Consider the following 23,728-nt stretch of genomic DNA (forward strand, 5'->3'; position numbering starts at 1 on the left):
ATCCACGATTCATTACGGCAAAACCTTGTTACCACTATCCCATCATTTCTCCAGCGCCAGGCATGCAGTATCACAACTCAGGTTCCAGGTGATCGAACAAGTACCCAGACAAGGTGGTAACCATATTAAACTCCTTAAACAACGGGAGTGGTTCTGGATACACACCCTCCAGACACTGACAGAGGGTCTCAACCATGAAATAGATTGGCTAACCTGATCATCTTTTTTTCAGACACACTAGATCAGCTCTACAACCTCTCCTAATCCTCCTCTCCAGGTGAGTTCCAGAAACCCCCTTCCCATCTCCCCTGGCTTCCCCCTCCTATCTCCGTCTCCACCCCTTCCCCTCTCCCCTTCTCCTCACCCTCTTACACACAGCTCCCATACATCATTCTAGCAAACCTAATTACATACAAGGGGCATGGCCTCACACTATTTAGTTTCATACAGGACTCCATATATTCCTTACACCCCCCCTCCATTATTCCTTTCATCCATGGCACTAATTGACCCAACCAGCACAATTTTATTCCCCCACCCAGATCAACCTCACTTTTGCCCCTCATCGATACACCATGATGACAACATAACAGAACTGAGTATGTACAATAATTCCCTAGCGCAGGAATAAGGCTGGAGATATACTAATGAGATACTAAAAAATTTGTATATTTTATCGGTTTAAAATGGATTACACCACGACCGTGCCATAATAAGCACTTTTCTCTCCAAGTCATCCCTGGACTGTTTCCAGAGGTAATTGATTTAATTAAAAGTTACAATTCCTAATAAAATTATATGTTCTTTATTCTAACCTATTTTACCTTACCTATATTGTTTCTTTGATTCTCCAAGTCAAGGGACCAAAAAGACCACTTGGACAATAGTAACTCGCTTCCTAAAAAGCTATCTACCAACATCCTCTTTTTCTTCCAGGTAGGTGTGGTACCACCAAACCCTTACCTGTAGACATAATTTTGGAATTAACTAATTTTCAATATTTTAGCTTTCTCTACCACCGAGAAAATACACCAACACAGAGGACCACTAACCATCCTTCCTTCCTCACCAGCAGGTAAGATCGGTTACTCCTCAATCAGACCTGCTATCTTCACACCACATTCTAAACCATTTGTCTTCAAACTAGGAAAGAAACTACTAAACCTCAACCGGACAAATTATCTGAAATACAGGAGGAAAATTACTATCCCACCACTCTTCCCTCCACGTTTGACCGTATCTCCGACAGGCTATATTTTATCCTATTTATACCCCTGATTTAACTTTTGTAATGTATTTTAAACAAATACTAATACATTCGTATATTTTATCTCATTAGTATATCTCCAGTCTTATTCCAGCGCTAGTGAATTATTATACATACTTTGTACATTCACTTTCCCCGACAGTGTGAGGATACTGTCCCACTTGCAGCAGAAATAATAGGCCTACCTGCCAGCGCTACTCCTCTCTAAAAGAATTAACATAACAGAACTATCGCATATAGCCTAACGAGCATGCGCATTCTTCACCAGACGCCATGGATGTGCTACACGTGACACGGCCATACGGGAGAACAGGCCTGCCCCAACAGACCCACTCTCCCTGCCACATCACCTGCCTGTGACGCAACTTCCGGGGGGGGGGGCGAGTTTGAGCGCACGCACTTACGGTCTGGCGGTAATCACGGAAACATACATAAACCCTCCAACCGCAACAAGAGACAGATGCACAAGATGAAGGTGCGGGAGCGCCTGTTCACAGCTCCATTAAAGGTACCCACCCAGCACATTTTGAGCAGTCAGGCAAGCCACCTGGCCACATGCCTCTATACTGATCTGTTTGGGGACCTGTACTCCCTATATGTCTCTGCCCTGTTACTTAATAAGCTTTATTACTTATCTGAGTGGGGACCTATATTCCTCATATGTCTCTGCCCCATACCTAACATAACTTTATACGCATCTATTTGGTGACCCATTTTCCTTATGTCTCTGCCCTGATACCTAACTTTTTTACCACCTTTGCTCCATCATTCTTCTCCTTGGCCCTCCTCCGGCTCCTTTGCTCCTCCACTTAATCATTAATCTTTTTGCTTCCATTGTCCTATCTTTTTACCAATGACTTACCATGAGGCCAGAATATCAGCAATACTTATCTGCAGGACGGATGTCCTAGAAGCCGCTGAAGATTGTGCGACAGTTACAAGTACATTCATTATGAGCATATGAAAGGCTCATGTATATAATTTCAGTATATATCTAAATATGTATATGTGTCTTCACAGCGACATTATGAATAAGACTCTGGCAGGGTCGAAACGTTAAAATTGATATGTGTCGCATATCCCTGCACCTTTTTAGGTCAGCGCTTATGTCTGAATCACCATATGTGAAATAAACTGTTTGCATACCAAAAGGATTGTGCGGTGAATCACTACCTACAGATATTCATTCTGCAGGCGGCGCTGGTGATGGATGAGACGTTGGAACCAGAAGTTCTGGGCGGCGCAGGCTCTGTCCAGCCACTAAGATTAGGATGCCTGGGACCTGTAGTACCATCCAGTCTGGCAGTATGGGGGTGTGTGCTGTCCACCTGGAGTAATCTGCTCCCTGCTTCAGCCATTTGGAAAGCACCGCACCCTACTAAAGCTGGAAGCATATTGCCGGAAGCTGCCAGATACAGCCTTGTTCTCCTCTGGTTCAGTCCTCTGTGCTCAGCTCCCGGCTTGTGTATTTGTTTCCTGTTGTGACCTCGGCCGTTTACTGACTACTCTTGTGTCTTCTGATTTTGTATTTTCTCTGCTCTCCTGGTTCTGACCCGGCTACCTGACTATCTCACTCCACAGAACAGCAGGTAACACCGTGGCCCAAGCCTAGGGGTCTCTGTGTAACTCCAAATCCATGTAAAGGGGTTAAAGAATGTTGAGCCAAGCAATCCCTGGGCTCTAGAAAACAGAGGAGATAGTGCCAAGCCTATTTGTGGTGGCCATGTTTGAGCTGCCAGGTGACCATGAACAGTGCTCCCAATACATTGTGTCTGCAAACTATTTCAGCAAGATCTGCATTCAAATAGCTAAATGGCGCTTCTTCCCTTCTTAACCTCCCATGTGCCCAGACAGTAGTGTACAACCGTATATAGGGGATTGTGGGATCAAGAGCCACCATGGGCAGCACGATGGCTCTGTGGTTAGCACTGCAGCCTTAGAAAAATCCGGAACCCCCGGCGAAACGCGTGTCAGGGACGACTCCTGATAGTTTCATCAGACAGTATTATGCCATATTTGACCGCACTATAGAGTGCTGCATAAAACCAGATTTACCCCGTTTTAGCTGTCAGCTCTGTTAGATCTGACAGACTGTTGACATAGTTGAAATTGTCTCTCACGCTGATCATACCCACACACGTGTTGACAGCGTGGGAGAGGCCGATAGTGGCATATGCTAGCCGCATCTGATATCTAAATCGGCAGAAAGCGTGTTGGATCTCCTGCACAACCAGGAGATCGTGACTTAGTTGGATCGCTTGCTTCTCCTGCTGACCGTCAATTCTTGTGCGGACAGCGTGAGAGAGACTGTCAGTGGCATAGCTGAGCCGCTTGTGCTCTTAAGCTGGCTAAGTCTGTTATATTGCCGGAGTTATTTCACTGCTGACAGCACGACTGGAGCTGCGAGTGGAATTATTAAGGATCCATTACACAGATTGTGTGACAGGTGCAATAGTGTGCCCTCATAACCTCTGTATAAGGGCTCATTACACTTATATCTATCAGACCGGCCACACTTTTGAAGTCACTTTATAATATGGGGAGTGTATCCAACGGGCTAGGAGAATTTTTTACTATTGAATTCACACTGGCAAATTGATCCTTTATTTAATAAAATCTCTCCTGGCTGAGGATACTATCATAATTCAGCACACCCTTGATATAATCTATGGCATTCATTTTGTAAGCATAAACTCAGCCATCAATTATAAGGGACATTGGCTAGGGGCTTATTTTATTAATAATTTGATTCACCGTCTGACTCTATCAGTAATTTAGTGGATCATGATTCCATTTATATAATCATGATCCATGATACATCCCTAATGGGATGTATGATTTACTAGGTTTTAATATTATTATTTAATAAAGAATTTCACTTTTACTCACACCCTTTTCCCTTTCCTAATTGTTTACTTGTAATTTGGTGGTGTTCACCTTTGTGAGTACTGTCTGATGAGATCAGACAATACTTTGACTATAGAATTGCAGCCTTGCAGCGCTGGGGTCCTGGGTTCAAATCCCACCAATGACAACAAAGGAGTTTATATGTTCTCCCTGTGTTTGTGTGGGTTTCCTCCAGGTTGTCTGGTTTCCTCCCACACTCCAAAGACATCCTGATAGGGAATTTAGATTGTGAGCCCCAATGAGAACAGTGCCGATAATGTCTGTAAAGCGCTGTGGAATTAATGACAGTATATAAGCGAGTAAAATAAATAAATAAGCTGGAAAATAATTAGTAAGGTCCATTTGTTTCCCATTATCCTTTGTGAAGAATTCCAAAGTTATCACCATATAAAGTGACACACGTCAGATTTGAAAAATGGGCCCAGATAGGAACACAAAACTGTCTGCGGAGTGCGAAGGAACCTGTGAAAAAAAATGAATTTTTAATCTATGTTACATCCCCAACAACAACGTATGTGTGACACCCCAGGGGTCTGGTTGCCGCAGTGATAGAGATGTTATGTCTGAGAGCAGGTGGGAGGTCCTTTGGTCAGGGATCCTGTGCATGCCACACCTCCTGCCCAGTCTTGGGAGGGGAAGAACTTCCCCTATATAAACCCGGGGCTGAAGCAGGGTTAGGAGTCAAGGAGAGTAGAGACAAGAGACAGTCATAGGAAGAAACAGCTGGAGCTCAGTGGGAGCAATACTACTACGAGTCAGGGGCTGGCAGCTGCAGAGCTCGCCCTGACTGAGAAGCTTTCTTACCGGACCCGGCGTCCGAGGCTGTGGGGACTAACTCTTACCCAGCAGCAGAAGCCGACCGGCAGGGGATTTCAGGTCCTCAGGCCCAGAAACCCGAAGGCACGGTCACACGTGTGGGACCAGCACCGCCATCGTGGAGCGGAAGCCAATAGAAGGCCCCGAGTCACCGGCCATACGGGTGAGCACCACACGGTACACTCAGGGACGTGGGCTACTTATATCCGCTTCTAGCAAGGTAGCCAGAAGAGTACAGTCAGTTTGGGAGGCCTACAACTCCGCCTGGCCAGGGGAGATCCCATCTGCTCAAGGACTGACCAGGCCCCGTTCGCTAGCAAGTACTCCGGGAGGGTCTATCGTTGTTACCAGTAAAGACCCTGAATTACACCGCACCGTCTCTGAGTGGTTCCTGCTACCCCCATCTTCCACGTCGGCTGCCCTGAGGCCATACCCCTCCCGTTGGGGGTATACTATCACGCTGCACAATTCTACACCGGCCTCAGCGGTCTGCCCTGCAGCGGCAGCTCCATAGCTGCAAATCAACGGGTGGCGTAGTCGACACTCAAATAACATCTATCAAGACTGCCACACACTGAGTCTGACCCCCTGGGCACGGACCGGGTCCCCGCCACTCGGAGACTACAACCCTCATCTGATCCGGTTCCGGGTAAGCCCCCGTGCGCGAGACGCTACGCGACACAGCAGGCCCAGGGGCGCGTCATATGTATAAGGGGAGAACTCCAACACTAAAACGGAGTTGCACTCATTTATGGTGGAGCCATTGGAGCTACTATGAGTTCTGACGAGAAGAGTAGAGAAAGTATTAGCGCCCCCATTTCAGGAGAGATTGTGCAGTAATCTGAATTCCTTAGGAATGAAAACATAATGGAATTTATGACGTGGAGTGAATCCATGAAACCAGGGCTGGAGCCATGCCAACACATCTCCTGCAGGCGGGAATAAATGTATATTACAGCCATCAGCCACGCACAGCTTAGAGATATATCATGGCACAGGTGTAATGTTTTTTGTATAGTTTATCACAATCCTGTTTGAAGTTAGTTGGTTTGAAAAGAAATTGAAAACTCAGGATAAAGGGAAACTCTGCTGTTATTGTACAGATATTCACACTTGGCCCTCACTGCACATTTAATGTTGTAGATCATAAAAGTGAAGTTTGGCCAGAAAGACTGGACCTGGTCTTGTAGGGACCATATGAGCACATTCAGCAGCACAGAAGGGAGAGAGGGTAGATTCATCCAATAAGATATCAGGGATCTAGGAAGCCAACAGTATCATTACCCTCCGCTTTCTCTTACAGGCCCATCATAATATTTTTCTTCAAGTGATTTTCTAACTTGTCAGCACAATCTATGTACGCTGTCATCTGGGCAGGTAACGGTCAGCATCTTCTAATCCCAGGGATTAGGTGGATCGTTCAGATTGTAAATTCCATAGAAAAGGGCTTTCACAATTTCCCCAAGTAATTAGAACATTTTTCATATGGAGGCAAAATGGCGATCTAGTGGCAAAATGGCGATCACACGATTGTGATACGGCCGGACTACACCACTGATAAAGCAGCCACAGACAGGGACTGAGAAGAATCTGTGACTTGTCTGCATTTAGTGGTCACTACTCACCTGGGTAGTCATATGTAGGAATCTCCTCTTTACACCGCTCATCACCCCTCACATATGTCTCTGTAGTATTAATATGGGTCTGATCTTCACCCTGAAACAAATATTGTAAAAGTCACAAACAGATGGAGAAGTCCCATCTATGATCAGCTCTAATCCTGCCATCTCCACCGTTCTCATTACACAAGTATAAAACATATAATACTGGTGGATAAAACAAGACCATCACAGCCGTCTACACATCATAGGGGAGATCTCATGACACATTCTCTCCATCTACCTGATGATCCTGAGGAACCTTGGGATCTTCTTGTTTACAGTCCTGTAGAAGAAGAGGACAGGGACATCTCTCTGGTGTTGTCCTCTTACTGGATAGATCTGGAAGAAACACATACAGGGACGGAATTCATTCTTTACATACAGATAATTATAGGCCGTGTGTATTTAGTCCTGTCTATTACCTGGTGATGCGAGGGGCTGGGGAACCTCCATCATGACGTCTTTGTACAGATCTTTGTGTCCTTCTAAATACTCCCACTCCTCCATGGAGAAATAGACAGCGACATCCTGACACCTTATAGGAACCTGACACATACAATGATACCGTCATCCCCCCAATCCCTTCATAGCGTTACTGTATAATGTCCCAGCATTCCCAGCGGTGTCACCTCTCCAGTCAGCAGCTCAATCATCTTATAGGTGAGTTCTACGATCTTCTGGTCATTGATGTCCTCATGTATCAAGGCTTGAGATGGAGGGCCTGTGATTGGGCTCAGGGGTCTTCCCCATCCCTCAGACACAGGGGCCTGACAGCGCTCTCTAGAGGTCTTCTTCACTACTATGTAATCCTGGTTATGGAAAGACACATTAATAAATCTCACTACATACATTTCCAGAGTCCTCACCTCTCCAGTTCTGTCCATCTGTTATTCCCATAGATAAGAATGATGTAATGTGACGTCATCAGAATCTCTCACCTCTCCAGTAAGCCGGAAGAGGATCTCTAGGGTGAGGTGTAATATCCTCTCCACCATCTTGTCTCTGTCAATATCCATCCTTGATGGGTGATTCACAAAAATTCTGTCAATATAGAAGATGTCCACTGAGAGGATCTGATATTGTAGTGACCTAAATAGGAAGACAATGAGACGATGGAACATCATAAAGAATTCCGTGTAATAATACAATTACTGGACACAATAAGGGAAATATATCAGGAGATAGAAGGTGCAGATGTTGTATTCTCTAGTCTTGTATGGATTTGAACATAAGTTGAATTGCAGAAAAAGACATCTCCTCCATGCTCCCAATCACTGGTTAATTTGACCATTGCTTAGCCAACTGATTAGCTGTAGAAATCTGAAGTACACAGGAAATACAGAGACTGGTGGGGGACCCAAGCAGCAATGGTATTCTTATTAGTTTACAACATTCTGCTTTTACCCTGTCATGTACTAATGAAACCTATATATTTTAGGCCACAGACAACAAGCAGTTTCTTCCTCGGAGTCTGCAGCTGAATAAGTTTCTCATAGACTTATCTTCCATAACGCTAATTCTTGTATCATTTACTGACATTGGAATCGGCATTAGCAATACTTCTGGAGATATTCATTACACGTGACATGAGAAATAACTACTTCATGATGAGGACGACATCTTCTACTATAACTCCAGAAACATATTTGGCCAGAGTCCTTCACTGACTACATCACCACTAGTCATCTATATGAAAGTTTCCCATCTTTCCGAGGCTGTAATCTTTTTATCAAATTAGATCTCATGTATAAAAGTTTGCTTGTAAGAACACCAACACAGGAGTGGTTTAATGCTAATGTCTCCATGTACGGTGTTTTTTTTTTCTGGAGATGTCATAGAAAATATTAAAAATCTCTGAAGTTAATCGCCTCCCTCCTTCCCTCTGTCATTTGCAATCTGATCAGACACTCTTAGGTGGAAGATTGTACAAATTACACTGGTCAACAAATTGTAACTTTTTTTCTGTTTCCTGTTTTAAAACATGTAGTCCATGTATTTTGAGGCGCTGATTTCAGAAATGTAAATCAGAATTTCTGTAGCATGTACCATTCCCGAGATCTTTTAATTTTACGATTATGATTAGGACAGTACGTAGTGCATAATAAATTGGCACTTATATTAAACTTTTTATTTCAGAAGTGTATTTTTTGTAGAAATAACCAATGGAATTCATAATATGGACTCTCTTTATTATAATATACAGCACTTAAGTCCTGTCCAATCATGCACTGCATTAGTTGTGCACTCTCAGGCACGTCCAGACACAACTGTCAGACTTTGGTCTATTTCCAAGTAGCATTATATAATAACAGCAGTAACGACGCTGTAATCTTCATGAGTTTCTTCTGTTTTGAGAAAATTTCATAAAGGAGCAAAACGGTTTAATAAGTAATGAGTTGTAGAATATCGCGTCAATGTCGCAATAGTAATGAGCTCTTTTGTTATATATGTGGAGATTATACCCTTAAAGCCCAGAAAAGGAGTATAACTGCAGTTGTTAAGAAGGCATAGGAGTTATATTTTGGATGCAAAATTGGTGACCAAGACAGAGCAAGGGCTACTCATATATGCTGCTCATCTTGCACTACGAGTTTGAGGTCTTGGCTGAAGGGTGTGCGACCATCGATGCCATTTAACATTCCAATGATCTGGAGGGATCAGAAGGACCATATAACCGATTGTTACTTCTGCACGATGAATGTATCCGGTTTTTCCTTCTAAGAACAGGAGGTCTATTGAATATCCCAACCTTGCTTCTGCAATTTGACCAGTGGCGCACAATGAAAGTCTGCCAGTTCCAAAACCACCGCCGGTGTGGAGAATAGAAGAGGGCGATGAAATGATGGTTGATTCATTAGAGATGGAACCTGCTGCTGATTCAGATTTCGAACCATCAATATCAACTGCTCCACGTTTAATATCTCAAGCAAGACTCAACGATCTGGTCAGAGATTTGGGTTTATCAAAGAGTCAGGCAGAACTACTTGGATCAAGGTTGCAAGGGTGGCATCTGTTGCAGCCAGGTACAGAAATTTCAGTATTTTGCAGTCGTCATGAAGATTTAACCAAATATTTCAGTCAACCTGACTGTCTCACTTTTTGCAGTGATATTACTGGATTGTTTTCTGTCCTTGGAGTTGACCATGACCCAAGGGAATGGCGACTGTTCATTGATTCATTGGCCTTAAGTTTTAAGGCTGTCTTGCTACACAATGGTAATGTCTACTCTTCGATACCTATCGGACATGTCGATCAGTATGAAGGAGACCTATGAGAATATGCAGATGCACATTCAATAATCAAGGTACAAATGGAATATATGTGGTGATCTCAAGGTAGTTGCAATTTTATTAGGTTTACAGATGGGATACACTAAGTACTGTTGTTTCCTTTGGGAATGGGACAGTAGCGCAAGAGACTCACAATATATCAGGAAGGACTGGCCACTACGCAATAAATTTATTCCAGGGCAGAAGAATGTTAAACACGAACCATTAATAGATGAAAAGATGATATTCCTTCCACCTTTGCACATCAAAATGGGATTAATGAAGAACTTTGTCAAAGCAATGAACAAGCAAACTGAAGTCTTTGCTTACTTGTGACAGAAGTTTCCATGCATCAGTGATGCCAAGATAAAAGAGGGTGTTTTCATTGGCCCACAAATCCGAGAGCTAGTAAATGATAGTAAGGCTAAGTGCCCACGATGCAGAAACGCTGCATATTTTTTCCACATCTCCCTGGCAGGAAAAAAGCATGCGTTTTTCCTGCCAGGTAGAAGCGTTTGTCAAGCGTTTTTGCATGCATTTCCGCATGCGGGTTATCAAGCTCTTTTCCAAGCGATTTTAGCATCACTTGGAAAAGTGCTTGACAACTTGATCACGCTATATAAATCCATGCAACCGGCATGGATTTATATAGTGTGACCAAGTAATAGTAAAAAAAAAAAAGAATAAGAATGGTAAAAAATAAAAAATAAAGATTATACTTACCTTCCGATGGCCCCCGGTCTCCTCAGCGATGCGACCGGTGTGTTGGACGGCTCGCGATGGTCTAAAAGGACCTTCCATGAGCCGCCCAACACACCGGACGCATCGCTGAGGAGACCGGGGGCCACCGGAAGGCAAGTATAATCTTTATTTTTTATTTTAAATTCTTTTTTACACAGGTACTATGGTACCCGGGTCTGCTTGAAAAACGCATAGTGGGCATGCGGCCTTTCTTTGATGGTCTTCTGCATGGTGCAGAACATGTAGCATGGTCGGCCTTCAAGAATGTCGTTTTCAACTTTCTAGGCAACTACAAGGTGCCAAACTATGCTGAACAGTTTGAAAGTTTTCTTCAGGCTTACAAGTCAATGAAGTGCAACATATCACTTAAAATACATTTCCTTCATTCACACATTGACTTTTTCCCAACAAACCTAGGCACTGTAAGTGATGAACATTGTGAAAGGTTTCATCAAGACATTTCCTAGATGGAAAATAGGTACCAGGGGAGGTGGAGGCCCTCGATGCTGGGTGACTATTGTTGGAATCTTGCCTGTGAATTATCGGACAGTGATTATAAAAAAAATCAATGGCAAAACATTTCTAAACTTGATCGCTGTTGCTGACTTTTGAATTCGGAATATCACATACCACCACAAATTTGACAGTATTCAATGCATACATAATTGCATTTTTCTCAAAAATCTTAAGTGATAGAGCAATTCTGAAGTTATTTCTCAGCATGACAATTCCGATAAGATTCACCCAATTTCATGCTGAAAAAAAAGCCTTGCTGAACAGTGTTACCTATAGTGTGAAGTGAACCAGCCTAATCAACATGCAGGCCGTCCCTTGTGAAGTAAGAGGATTAAAGTAGACACCTCACAAGGATTCCAGTAAGACAAACAGCTGACAGTCTCCAAGACTTAGACAAGAAACTAATACCAGTAGGAAATTGAATGTGGCCGAACAGTGAATCAGCTTAATTAACATGCAAGAGCTTCTTGTAGGGAAAAGACTATGAGGATGTGTATTGTGCATAGACAAAGAGTGCAGATTAACCTATCTGTTCAGACAGGAAAAGGTCTATCAAGGATAAAAGGGATCTCTCACACTCTTTAGAAATAGCCATGGTCACCCAGCATACACATTCCTTTCATCAGCACAGCTTCAGCAGTCAGGATGTCTCCGAATGAAAATATAAAATATTGGAATATACATAAATCCAATATTAATGAGAAATACATTTCCAGCACATGGGCTAGCCAGAGAAAAGGATACATATTTTCTCATAACTGTAGCCCCTCTGCCAATGAGCCATAAATGCACAGTGGACACATAATTGACAACAGCTATGCCATTTTTGGTCTCTAAGTAAAAATAAAATCCTTATGGAAAATATGGTGTCAATCTACAACTTCTGCGATCATCCAGAGAGGCGTTATCACATAAGTTGGGGATTCCATAAAATCATGAAGTGCTGAGACCAGCCCACAACCTGGCCCATGTATGAGAGATACACATCATGTATGCAGGAAACCCCGTTCACAAAATGGCCATTTGAAGTGCTCTCCTTCAGCTAAACTGAATCGTCTCTGCGATCGGTGTAGTAAGTTCTCTTGTTAATCCCTTTTATTTTCTGTAACTGTATATGCTGTAGGTACTGTGGGAGTATTTTATCTAGAGGCTTAATGACCGCAGTCACCGCTACGACCGGGCCTAGCCAATGCTAGCCCCTGTTTCAGCTAGATGTGTGTCCTCGGACACACATTCATACCAACATAGTAATGTAGGTTGAATAAAGACCTAGGTGCATCCAGTTCAACCTTCCTTATCTTTTTATACATCCTACAGTCTTGTTTGCTTTTGCGGCTGCTGCTTGACATTAAGTACTGCTGCTCAGCTTACTTGTACCCAGAATACCCAAGGCCTTCTCCTGTTCTGTAGTCCCAAGTATACTCCCATATAATGTATATGCAGCAATAGAATTACTCCGACCTAGTTGCATTACTCTACATTAAACCTCATCCGCCAAGTGTTTGCCCATTCAGTCATCTTATCCAGATCGTTCTGCAATATCATAATGTCAAGATCAGATTTTAATATTCTACATACTTTGATGTCGTCAGCAAAAACTGACACTTTACTCTCAATCCCATCCCCAAGGTCATTAATAAAGAGGTTAAAAAGAATCGGTCCTAGTACAGATCACTGCAGCACCCCACTGCTGACTATATCCTAAAATGTAGTATATCCCTCCATGTTTGTCACACAGTCATGGCTTTCATCCAGCTAGGTTTCCGTAATACCCACCACATCGTATTCTGTGACCGATATAAGAGTCTCCAGTTCATTCATTTTGTTTGCGAGACTTCTTGCATTTGCCAGCAGATATTTAATATTATTAGCACATTTATTACACTTACTCAGCTCCCTACTTTCCTTGCATATCCCAGCCCCTCCTAGATCCTCATTGACCCCTACTACCTCACTCCCATCTTGTCAGTGTGCCACAATACACGCTGCCGACCAATCAGAGGCCATCAGATGAAGTCAGCGTACACGTGACTAGAGGCGCATGGAAGTGACGTCATGCGCTCCCGTCGCTTGCACGCTGAAGCCAGCTGCCAGCTCCATAAAAATATGCAGCGCGACAGAGTGAAGGTGAGTATAATGTGTTGTTTTTTTTTTTAAATCAGCGAGTACATGGTACCCTAGGCCATAGTACTACATGCACGACTGTGGGCTGTGCATTACGCTACATGCACGACTGTGGGCTGTGCATTACGCTACATGGACGACTGTGGGCTGTGCATTACGCTACATGGACGACTGTGGGCTGTGCATTACGCTACATGGACGACTGTGGGCTGTGCATTACGCTACATGGACGACTGTGGGCTGTGCATTACGCTACATGGACGACTGTGGGCTGTGCATTACGCTACATGGACGACTGTGGGCTGTGCATTACGCTACATGGACGACTGTGGGCTGTGCATTACGCTACATGGACGACTGTGGGCTGTGCATTACGCTACATGGACGACTGTGGGCTGTGCATTACGCTACATGGACGACTGTGGGCTGTGCATTACGCTACATGGACGACTGTGGGCTGTGCATTACGCTACATGGACGACTGTGGGCTGTGCATTACGCTACATGCACGACTGTGGGCTGTGCATTACGCTACATGCACGACTGTGGGCTGTGCATTACGCTACATGCACGACTGTGGGCTGTGCATTACGCTACATGCACGACTGTGGGCTGTGCATTACGCTACATGCACGACTGTGGGCTGTGCATTACGCTACATGCACGACTGTGGGCTGTGCATTACGCTACATGCACGACTGTGGGCTGTGCATTACGCTACATGCACGACTGTGGGCTGTGCATTACGCTACATGCACGACTGTGGGCTGTGCATTACGCTACATGCACGACTGTGGGCTGTGCATTACGCTACATGCACGACTGTGGGCTGTGCATTACGCTACATGCACGACTGTGGGCTGTGCATTACGCTACATGCACGACTGTGGGCTGTGCATTACGCTACATGCACGACTGTGGGCTGTGCATTACGCTACATGCACGACTGTGGGCTGTGCATTACGCTACATGCACGACTGTGGGCTGTGCATTACGCTACATGCACGACTGTGGGCTGTGCATTACGCTACATGCACGACTGTGGGCTGTGCATTACGCTACATGCACGACTGTGGGCTGTGCATTACGCTACATGCACGACTGTGGGCTGTGCATTACGCTACATGCACGACTGTGGGCTGTGCATTACGCTACATGCACGACTGTGGGCTGTGCATTACGCTACATGCACGACTGTGGGCTGTGCATTACGCTACATGCACGACTGTGGGCTGTGCATTACGCTACATGCACGACTGTGGGCTGTGCATTACGCTACATGCACGACTGTGGGCTGTGCATTACGCTACATGCACGACTGTGGGCTGTGCATTACGCTACATGCACGACTGTGGGCTGTGCATTACGCTACATGCACGACTGTGGGCTGTGCATTACGCTACATGCACGACTGTGGGCTGTGCATTACGCTACATGCACGACTATGGGCTGTGCATTACGCTACATGCACGACTATGGGCTGTGCATTACGCTACATGCACGACTATGGGCTGTGCATTACGCTACATGCACGACTATGGGCTGTGCATTACGCTACATGCACGACTATGGGCTGTGCATTACGCTACATGCACGACTATGGGCTGTGCATTACGCTACATGCACGACTATGGGCTGTGCATTACGCTACATGCACGACTATGGGCTGTGCATTACGCTACATGCACGACTATGGGCTGTGCATTACGCTACATGCACGACTATGGGCTGTGCATTACGCTACATGCACGACTATGGGCTGTGCATTACGCTACATGCACGACTATGGGCTGTGCATTACGCTACATGCACGACTATGGGCTGTGCATTACGCTACATGCACGACTATGGGCTGTGCATTACGCTACATGCACGACTATGGGCTGTGCATTACGCTACATGCACGACTATGGGCTGTGCATTACGCTACATGCACGACTATGGGCTGTGCATTACGCTACATGCACGACTATGGGCTGTGCATTACGCTACATGCACGACTATGGGCTGTGCATTACGCTACATGCACGACTATGGGCTGTGCATTACGCTACATGCACGACTATGGGCTGTGCATTACGCTACATGCACGACTATGGGCTGTGCATTACGCTACATGCACGACTATGGGCTGTGCATTACGCTACATGCACGACTATGGGCTGTGCATTACGCTACATGCACGACTATGGGCTGTGCATTACGCTACATGCACGACTATGGGCTGTGCATTACGCTACATGCACGACTATGGGCTGTGCATTACGCTACATGCACGACTATGGGCTGTGCATTACGCTACATGCACGACCATGGGCTGTGCATTACGCTACATGCACGACTATGGGCTGTGCATTACACTATATGGAGGACTATGGGCTGTGCATTACGCTATATGGAGGACTATGGGCTGTGCATTATACTATATGGAGGACTATGGGCTGTGCATCATACTATATGGAGGACTATGGGCTGTGCATTATACTATATGGAAGACTATGGGCTGTGCATTATACTATATGGAGGACTATGGGCTGTGCATTACGCTATATGGAGGACTATGGGCTGTGCATTACGCTATATGGAGGACTATGGGCTGTGCATTACGCTATATGGAGGACTATGGGCTGTGCATTACGCTATATGGAGGACTATGGGCTGTGCATTACGCTATATGGAGGACTATGGGCTGTGCATTATACTATATGGAGGACTATGGGCTGTGCATTATACTATATGGAGGACTATGGGCTGTGCATTATACTATATGGAAGACTATGGGCTGTGCATTATACTATATGGAAGACTATGGGCTGTGCATTATACTATATGGAGTACTATGGGGAGTGTATTATACTATGTGGAGTACTATGGACTGTGCATTATACTATGTGGAGTACTATGGGCTGTGCATTATACTATATGGAGGACTGTGGGCTGTGCATTATACTATATGGAAGACTATGGGCTGTGCATTATACTTCTGCTATGGGGTCCCATGACTTCTAAGTTCGTACCTGGTAAGTATAAGGCTAAGTGCCCAAGATGCAGAAATGCTGCATATTTTTTCCGCTTCTCCCTGGCAGGAAAAAGGCGTGCTGTTTTTACATGCATTTTTCCCGCCAGGTAGAAGAGTTTGTCAAGCGTTCTTCACATGCATTTCTGCATGCAGGTTATCAAGCACTTTTCCAAGCGATTTTAGCATCACTTGGAAAAGTGCTTGACAACTTGTTCACACTATATAAATCCATGCAACCGGCATGGATAGTAGTGTGACCAAGTTAGTTAAAAAAAAAAAAAAAGAATAAGAATGGTAAAAAATAAAAAAAGATTATATTTTCCTTCCGATGTACTCCGGTGTTTCGTCTGTTCCGTCCGGTGTCTTGGGCGGCTCGCGGTGGTGTGAAGGACCTGCGATGACGTCATTGAGTGACAGGTCACATGACTCAATAACGTCATGGCAGGTCCTTCACAACAACGCGACCCATAGAGCAGACCAGACGGAGGGGAGAAAACACCGGGAGGACATCGGAAGGTAAGTAGAATCTTTTTTTTTTATTTTAAATTCCTTTTTTTTAACAGGTTCTATGGTCTCCTCTCCTCCAGACCTGGGTACCATCCGCACATTGAACCGTGTGATATCCGCATGTGCAGATGCAGTGATGTGGATGTCACGCAGTCCAATGCAAGTCAATGGCAGCGATTACGGCACATAGCCTTATAGAACATTTTTTTACTATACATTAAACGGGGGATATAAATACCACGATAGGGGACATATCAGGATGAAGTGGGAGGGAAGGGTCAGTCGAAATCTTTGCACCGGGGCCAATCAGACCCTAGTTACACCACTGATTATACTGTGTGGGGGGGATTATGGCACTGTGGGAACATTATACTGTGTGAGGGCATCATACATACTCCATAAGGGGCATAATGGGGGCATTACACTGTGTGGGGGCATCATACATCCTGCATAAGGGGCAAAATGGGGGCATTACACTGTGGGGCATCATACATGCTGTATAAGGGGCATAATGGGGGCATTACACTGTGGGAGGCATCATACATCCTGCATAAGGGGCATAATGAGGGCATTACACTGTGTGTGGGCATAATGGGGGCATTACACTGTGTGGGGGCATCATACATACTCCATAAGGAGCATAATGGGGGCATTACACTGTGTGGGCGCATCATACATACTGCATAAGGGGCATAATGGGGGCATTACACTGTGGGGCATCATACATCCTGTATAAGGGGCATAATGGGGGCATTACACTGTGGGAGGCATCATACATCCTGCATAAGGGGCATAATGGGGGCATTACAATGTGTGGGGGCATCATACATCCTGCATAAGGGGCATAATGGGGGCATTACACTGTGTGGGGGCATCATACATCCTGCATAAGGGGCAAAATGGGGGCATTACACTGTGGGGCATCATACATGCTGTATAAGGGGCATAATGGGGGCATTACACTGTGGGAGGCATCATACATCCTGCATAAGGGGCATAATGAGGGCATTACACTGTGTGTGGGCATAATGGGGGCATTACACTGTGTGGGGGCATCATACATACTCCATAAGGAGCATAATGGGGGCATTACACTGTGTGGGCGCATCATACATACTGCATAAGGGGCATAATGGGGGCATTACACTGTGGGGCATCATACATCCTGTATAAGGGGCATAATGGGGGCATTACACTGTGGGAGGCATCATACATCCTGCATAAGGGGCATAATGGGGGCATTACAATGTGTGGGGGCATCATACATCCTGCATAAGGGGCAAAATGGGGGCATTACACTGTGTGGGGGCATCATACATCCTGCATAAGGGGCATAATGGGGGCTTTACACTGTGTGGGGGCATCATACATAATGCATAAGGGGCATAATGGGGGCATTACACTGTGGGGGGCATCATACATCCTGCATAGGGGGCATTACACTGTGTGGGGGCATCATACATCCTGCATAAGGGGCATAATGGGGGCATTACACTGTGTGGGGCGTCATACATCCTGCATAAGGGGCATAAAGGGAGCTTTACACTGTGTGGGGGCATCACACATACTGCATAAGGGGCATAATGGGGGCATTACACTGTGTGGGGGCATCATAAATCCTGCATAAGGGGCATAATGGGGACATTACACTGTGTGTGGGCATCATACATCCTGCATAAGGGGCATAATGGGGGCATTACAATGTGTGGGGGCATCATACATCCTGCATAAGGGGCATAATGGGGGCATTGCACTGTGGGGTATCATACATACTGCATAAGGGGCATAATACATACTGCATAAGGGGCATAATTGGGGCATCATACATACTGCATAAGGGGCATAATGGGGACATTACACTGTGGGAGGGGCATCATACATACTGCATAAGGGGCATAATGGGGGCATCATACATACTGCATAAGGGGCATAATGGGGGCATTACACTGTGTGGGGGCATCATACATCCTGCATAAGGGGCATAATGGGGACATTACACTGTGGGGGGGTATCATACATACTGCATAAGGGGCATAATGGGGGCATTACACTGTGTGGGGGCATCATACATACTGCATAAGGGGCATAATGGGGGCATTACACTGTGTGGGGGCATCATACATCATGCATAAGGAGCATAATGGGGGCATTACACTGTGTGGGGGCATCATACTTACTGCATAAGGGGCATAATGGGGGCATTACACTGTGGGGCATCATACATACTGCATAAGGGGCATAATGGGGGCATTACACTGTGTGGGGGCATCATACATCGTGTATAAGGGGCATAATGGGGGCATTACACTGTGTGGGGGCATCATACATCCTGCATAAGGGGCATAATGGGGGCATTACACTGTGTGGGAGTATCATACAAACTGCATAAGGGGCATAATGGGGGCATTACACTGTGTGAGGGCATCATACATCCTGCATAAGAGGCATAATGGGAGCATTACAATGTGTAGGGGCATCATACATCCTGCATAAGGGGCATAATGGGGGCATTACACTGTGTGGGGGCATCATGGGGGCATTACACTGTGTGGGGGCATCAAACATACTGCATAAGGGGCATAATGGGGGCATTACACTGTGTGGGGGCATCATACATCCTGCATAAGGGGCATAATGGGGACATTACACTGTGGGGGGGTATCATACATACTGCATTAGGGGCATAATGGGGGCATTACACTGTGTGGGGGCATCATACATACTGCATAAGGGGCATTACACTGTGTGGGGGCATCATACATCATGCATAAGGAGCATAATGGGGGCATTACACTGTGTGGGGGCATCATACTTACTGCAAAAGGGGCATAATGGGGGCATTACACTGTGGGGCATCATACATACTGCATAAGGGGCATAATGGGGGCATTACACTGTGTGGGGGCATCATACATCGTGTATAAGGGGCATAATGGGGGCATTACACTGTGTGGGGGCATCATACATCCTGCATAAGGGACATAATGGGGGCATTACACTGTGTGGGAGCATCATACATACTGCATAAGGGGCATAATGGGGGCATTACACTGTGTGAGGGCATCATACATCCTGCATAAGAGGCATAATAGGAGCATTACAATGTGTGGGGGCATCATACATCCTGCATAAGGGGCATAATGGGGGCATTACACTGTGTGGGGGCATCATGGGGGCATTACACTGTGTGGGGGCATCAAACATACTGCATAAGGGGCATAATGGGGGCATTACACTGTGGGGGCATCATACATCCTGCATAATCGGCATACTGGGGGCATTACACTGTGTGGGGGCATCATAAATCCTGCATAAGGGGCATAATGGGGGCATCACACATCCTGCATAAGAGGCATATTGGGGGCATTAGACTGTGTAGGGGCATCACACATCCTGCATAAGGGGCATAATGGGGGCATTACACTGTGTGGGGGCATCATACATCCTGCATAAGGGGCATAATGGGGACATTACACTGTGGGGGGGCATCATACATACTGCATAAGGGGCATAATGGGGGCATTACACTGTGGGGGGGCATCATACAATCTGCATAAGGGGCATAATGGGGGCATTACACTGTGTGGGGCATCATACATACTGCATAAGGGGCATAATGGGGGCATTACACTGTGTGGGGGCATCATACATACTGCATAAGGGGCATAATGGGGGCATTACACTGTGTGGGGGCATCATACATACTGCATAAGGGGCATACTGGGGGCATTACACTGTGTGGGGGGGCATCATACATCATGCATAAGGAGCATAATGGGGGCATTACACTGTATGGGGGCATCACACATCCTGCATAAGGGGTATAATGGGGGCATTACACTGTGGGGCATCATACATACTGCATAAGGGGCATAATGGGGGCATTACACTGTGGGGGGGAATCATACATCCTGTATACAGGGCATAATGGGGGCATTACACTGTGTGGGGGCATCATACATCCTGCATAAGGGGCATAATGGGGGCATTACACTGTGTGGGGGCATCATACATACTGCATAAGGGGCATAATGGGGCCATTACACTGTGTGGGGGAATCATACATACTGCATAAGGGGCATAATGGGGGCATTACACTGTGTGGGGGCATCATACATCCTGCATGAGGGGCATAATGGGGCCATTACACTGTGTGGGGGCATCATACATACTGCATAAGGGGCATAATGGGGGCATTACACTGTGTGGGGGCATCATACATCCTGCATGAGGGGCATAATGGGGTCATTGAACTGCGTGGGGGCATCATACATACTGCATGAGGGGCATAATGGGGGCATTACACTGTGTGGGGGCATCATACATACTGCATAAGCGGCATAATGGGGGCATTACACTGTGTGGGGGCATCATACATCCTGCATAAGGGGTATAATGGGGGCATTACACTGTGGGGGGCATCATACATCCAGCATGAGGGGCATAATGGGGGCATTACACTGTGTGGGGGCATCATACATACTGCATAAGGGGTATAATGGGGGCATTACACTGTGTGGGGGGCATCATACATACAGCATAAGGGGCATAATGGGGGCAATACACTGTGGGGGCATCATACATCCTGCATAAGGGGCATAATGGGGGCATTACACTGTGGGGGCATCATACATCCTGCATAAGGGGCATTACACTGTGGGGGCATCATACATACTGCATAAGGGGCATAATGGGGGCATTACACTGTGTGGGGGCATCATACATACTGCATAAGGGGCATAATGGGGCCATCATACATTCTGCATAAGGGGCATAATGGGGGCATTACACTGTGTGGGGGCATCATACATACTGCATAAGGGGCATAATGGGGGCATTACACTGTGTGGGGGCATCATACATCCTGCATGAGGGGCATAATGGGGGCATTACACTGTGTGGGGGCGTCATACATACTGCATAAGGGGCATAATGGGGGCATTACACTGTGTGGGGGCATCATACATCCTGCATAAGGGGTATAATGGGGGCATTACACTGTGGGGGGCATCATACATCCAGCATGAGGGGCATAATGGGGGCATTACACTGTGGGGGCATCATACATCCTGCATAAGGGGCATAATGGGGGCATTACACTGTGGGGGCATCATACATACTGCATAAGGGGCATAATGGGGGCATTACACTGTGTGGGGGCATCATACATACTGCATAATGGGGCCATCATACATCCTGCATAAGGGGCATAATGGGGTCATTACACCGTGTGGGGGCATCATACATACTGCATAAGGGGCATAATGGGGGCATTACACTGCGTGGGGGCATCATACATACTGCATGAGGGGCATAATGGGGGCATTACACTGTGTGGGGGCGTCATACATACTGCATAAGGGGCATAATGGGGACATTACACTGTGTGGGGGCATCATACATCCTGCATAAGGGGTATAATGGGGGCATTACACTGTGGGGGGAATCATACATCCAGCATGAGGGGCATAATGGGGGCATTACACTGTGTAGGGGCATCATACATCCGGCATAAGGGGCATAATGGGGGCATCATACATCCGGCATAAGGGGCATAATGGGGGCATTACACTGTGTGGGGCATCATATATACTGTATAAGGGGCATAATGGGGGCATTACACTGTGTGGGGGCATCATAAATACTGCATAAGGGGCATAATGGGGCCATCATACATCCTGCATAAGGGGCATAATGGGGGCATTACACTGTGTGGGGGCATCATACATCCTGCATGAGGGGCATAATGGGGGCATTACACTGTGTGGGGGCGTCATACATCCTGCATAAGGGGCATAATGGGGACATTACACTGTGTGGGGGCATCATACATCCTGCATAAGGGGTATAATGGGGGCATTACACTGTGGGGGGCATCATACATCCAGCATGAGGGGCATAATGGGGGCATTACACTGTGTGGGGGCATCATACATCCTGCATAAGGGTCATAATGGGGGCATCATACATCCTGCATAAGGGGCATAATGGAGGCATTACACTGTGTGGGGCATCATATATACTGTATAAGGGGCATAATGGGGGCATTACACTGTGTGGGGGCATCATACATACTGCATAAGGGGCATAATGGGGCCATCATACATCCTGCATAAGGGGCATAATGGGGGCATTACACTGTGTGGGGGCATCATACATACTGCATAAGGGGCATAATGGGGGCATTACACTGTGTGGGGGCATCATACATCCTGCATGAGGGGCATAATGGGGGCATTACACTGTGTGGGGGCGTCATACATACTGCATAAGGGGCATAATGGGGGCATTACACTGTGTGGGGGCATCATACATCCTGCATAAGGGGTATAATGGGGGCATTACACTGTGGGGGGCATCATACATCCAGCATGAGGGGCATAATTGGGGCATTACACTGTGGGGGCATCATACATCCTGCATAAGGGGCATAATGGGGGCATTACACTGTGGGGGCATCATACATACTGCATAAGGGGCATAATGGGGGCATTACACTGTGTGGGGGCATCATACATACTGCATAAGGGGCATAATGGGGACATTACACTGTGTGGGGGCATCATACATCCTGCATAAGAGGCATAATGGGGCATTACACTGTGTGGGGGCATCATACATCCTGCATAAGGGGCATAATGGGGGCATTACACTGTGTGGGGGCATCAAACATACTGCATAAGGGGAATAATGGGGGCATTACACTGTGGGGGCATCATACATCCTGCATAAGGGGCATAATGGGGGTATTACACTGTGTGGGGGCATCATACATACTGTATAAGGGGCATAATGGGGGCATTACACTGCGTGGGGGCATCATACATCCTGCATAAGGGGCATAATGGGGGAATCACACATCCTGCATAAGGGGCATAATGGGGGCATTACACTGTGTGGG

At 46.2% G+C, this 23,728-nt stretch overlaps 2 protein-coding genes across 2 annotated transcripts in view; both read right to left on the bottom strand.

Annotated features, from left to right (window-relative positions):
- Nucleotides 1-23,728, bottom strand: part of LOC141212792 (uncharacterized) — a 235,594-nt gene that overhangs the window by 60,064 nt on the left and 151,802 nt on the right. The window lies entirely within an intron of this gene.
- The window catches only part of LOC141212809 (uncharacterized), a 229,842-nt gene that overhangs the window by 3,765 nt on the left and 202,349 nt on the right, over nt 1-23,728 (bottom strand). The window contains exons 2-6 of the mRNA XM_073665116.1: nt 7,590-7,740; nt 7,281-7,460; nt 7,074-7,197; nt 6,893-6,990; nt 6,616-6,706 (exon numbers count right to left, since the gene is read on the bottom strand). Coding sequence (XP_073521217.1) covers nt 6,616-6,706; nt 6,893-6,990; nt 7,074-7,197; nt 7,281-7,460; nt 7,590-7,740 — 644 coding nt within the window. The remainder of the gene's footprint in view (nt 1-6,615; nt 6,707-6,892; nt 6,991-7,073; nt 7,198-7,280; nt 7,461-7,589; nt 7,741-23,728) is intronic.

Source organism: Phyllobates terribilis, unplaced genomic scaffold, assembly GCF_046119375.1.
Source record: "Phyllobates terribilis strain yellow unplaced genomic scaffold, ASM4611937v1 Scaffold_186__1_contigs__length_3700242, whole genome shotgun sequence".
NCBI classification, from domain to species: domain Eukaryota; kingdom Metazoa; phylum Chordata; class Amphibia; order Anura; family Dendrobatidae; genus Phyllobates; species Phyllobates terribilis.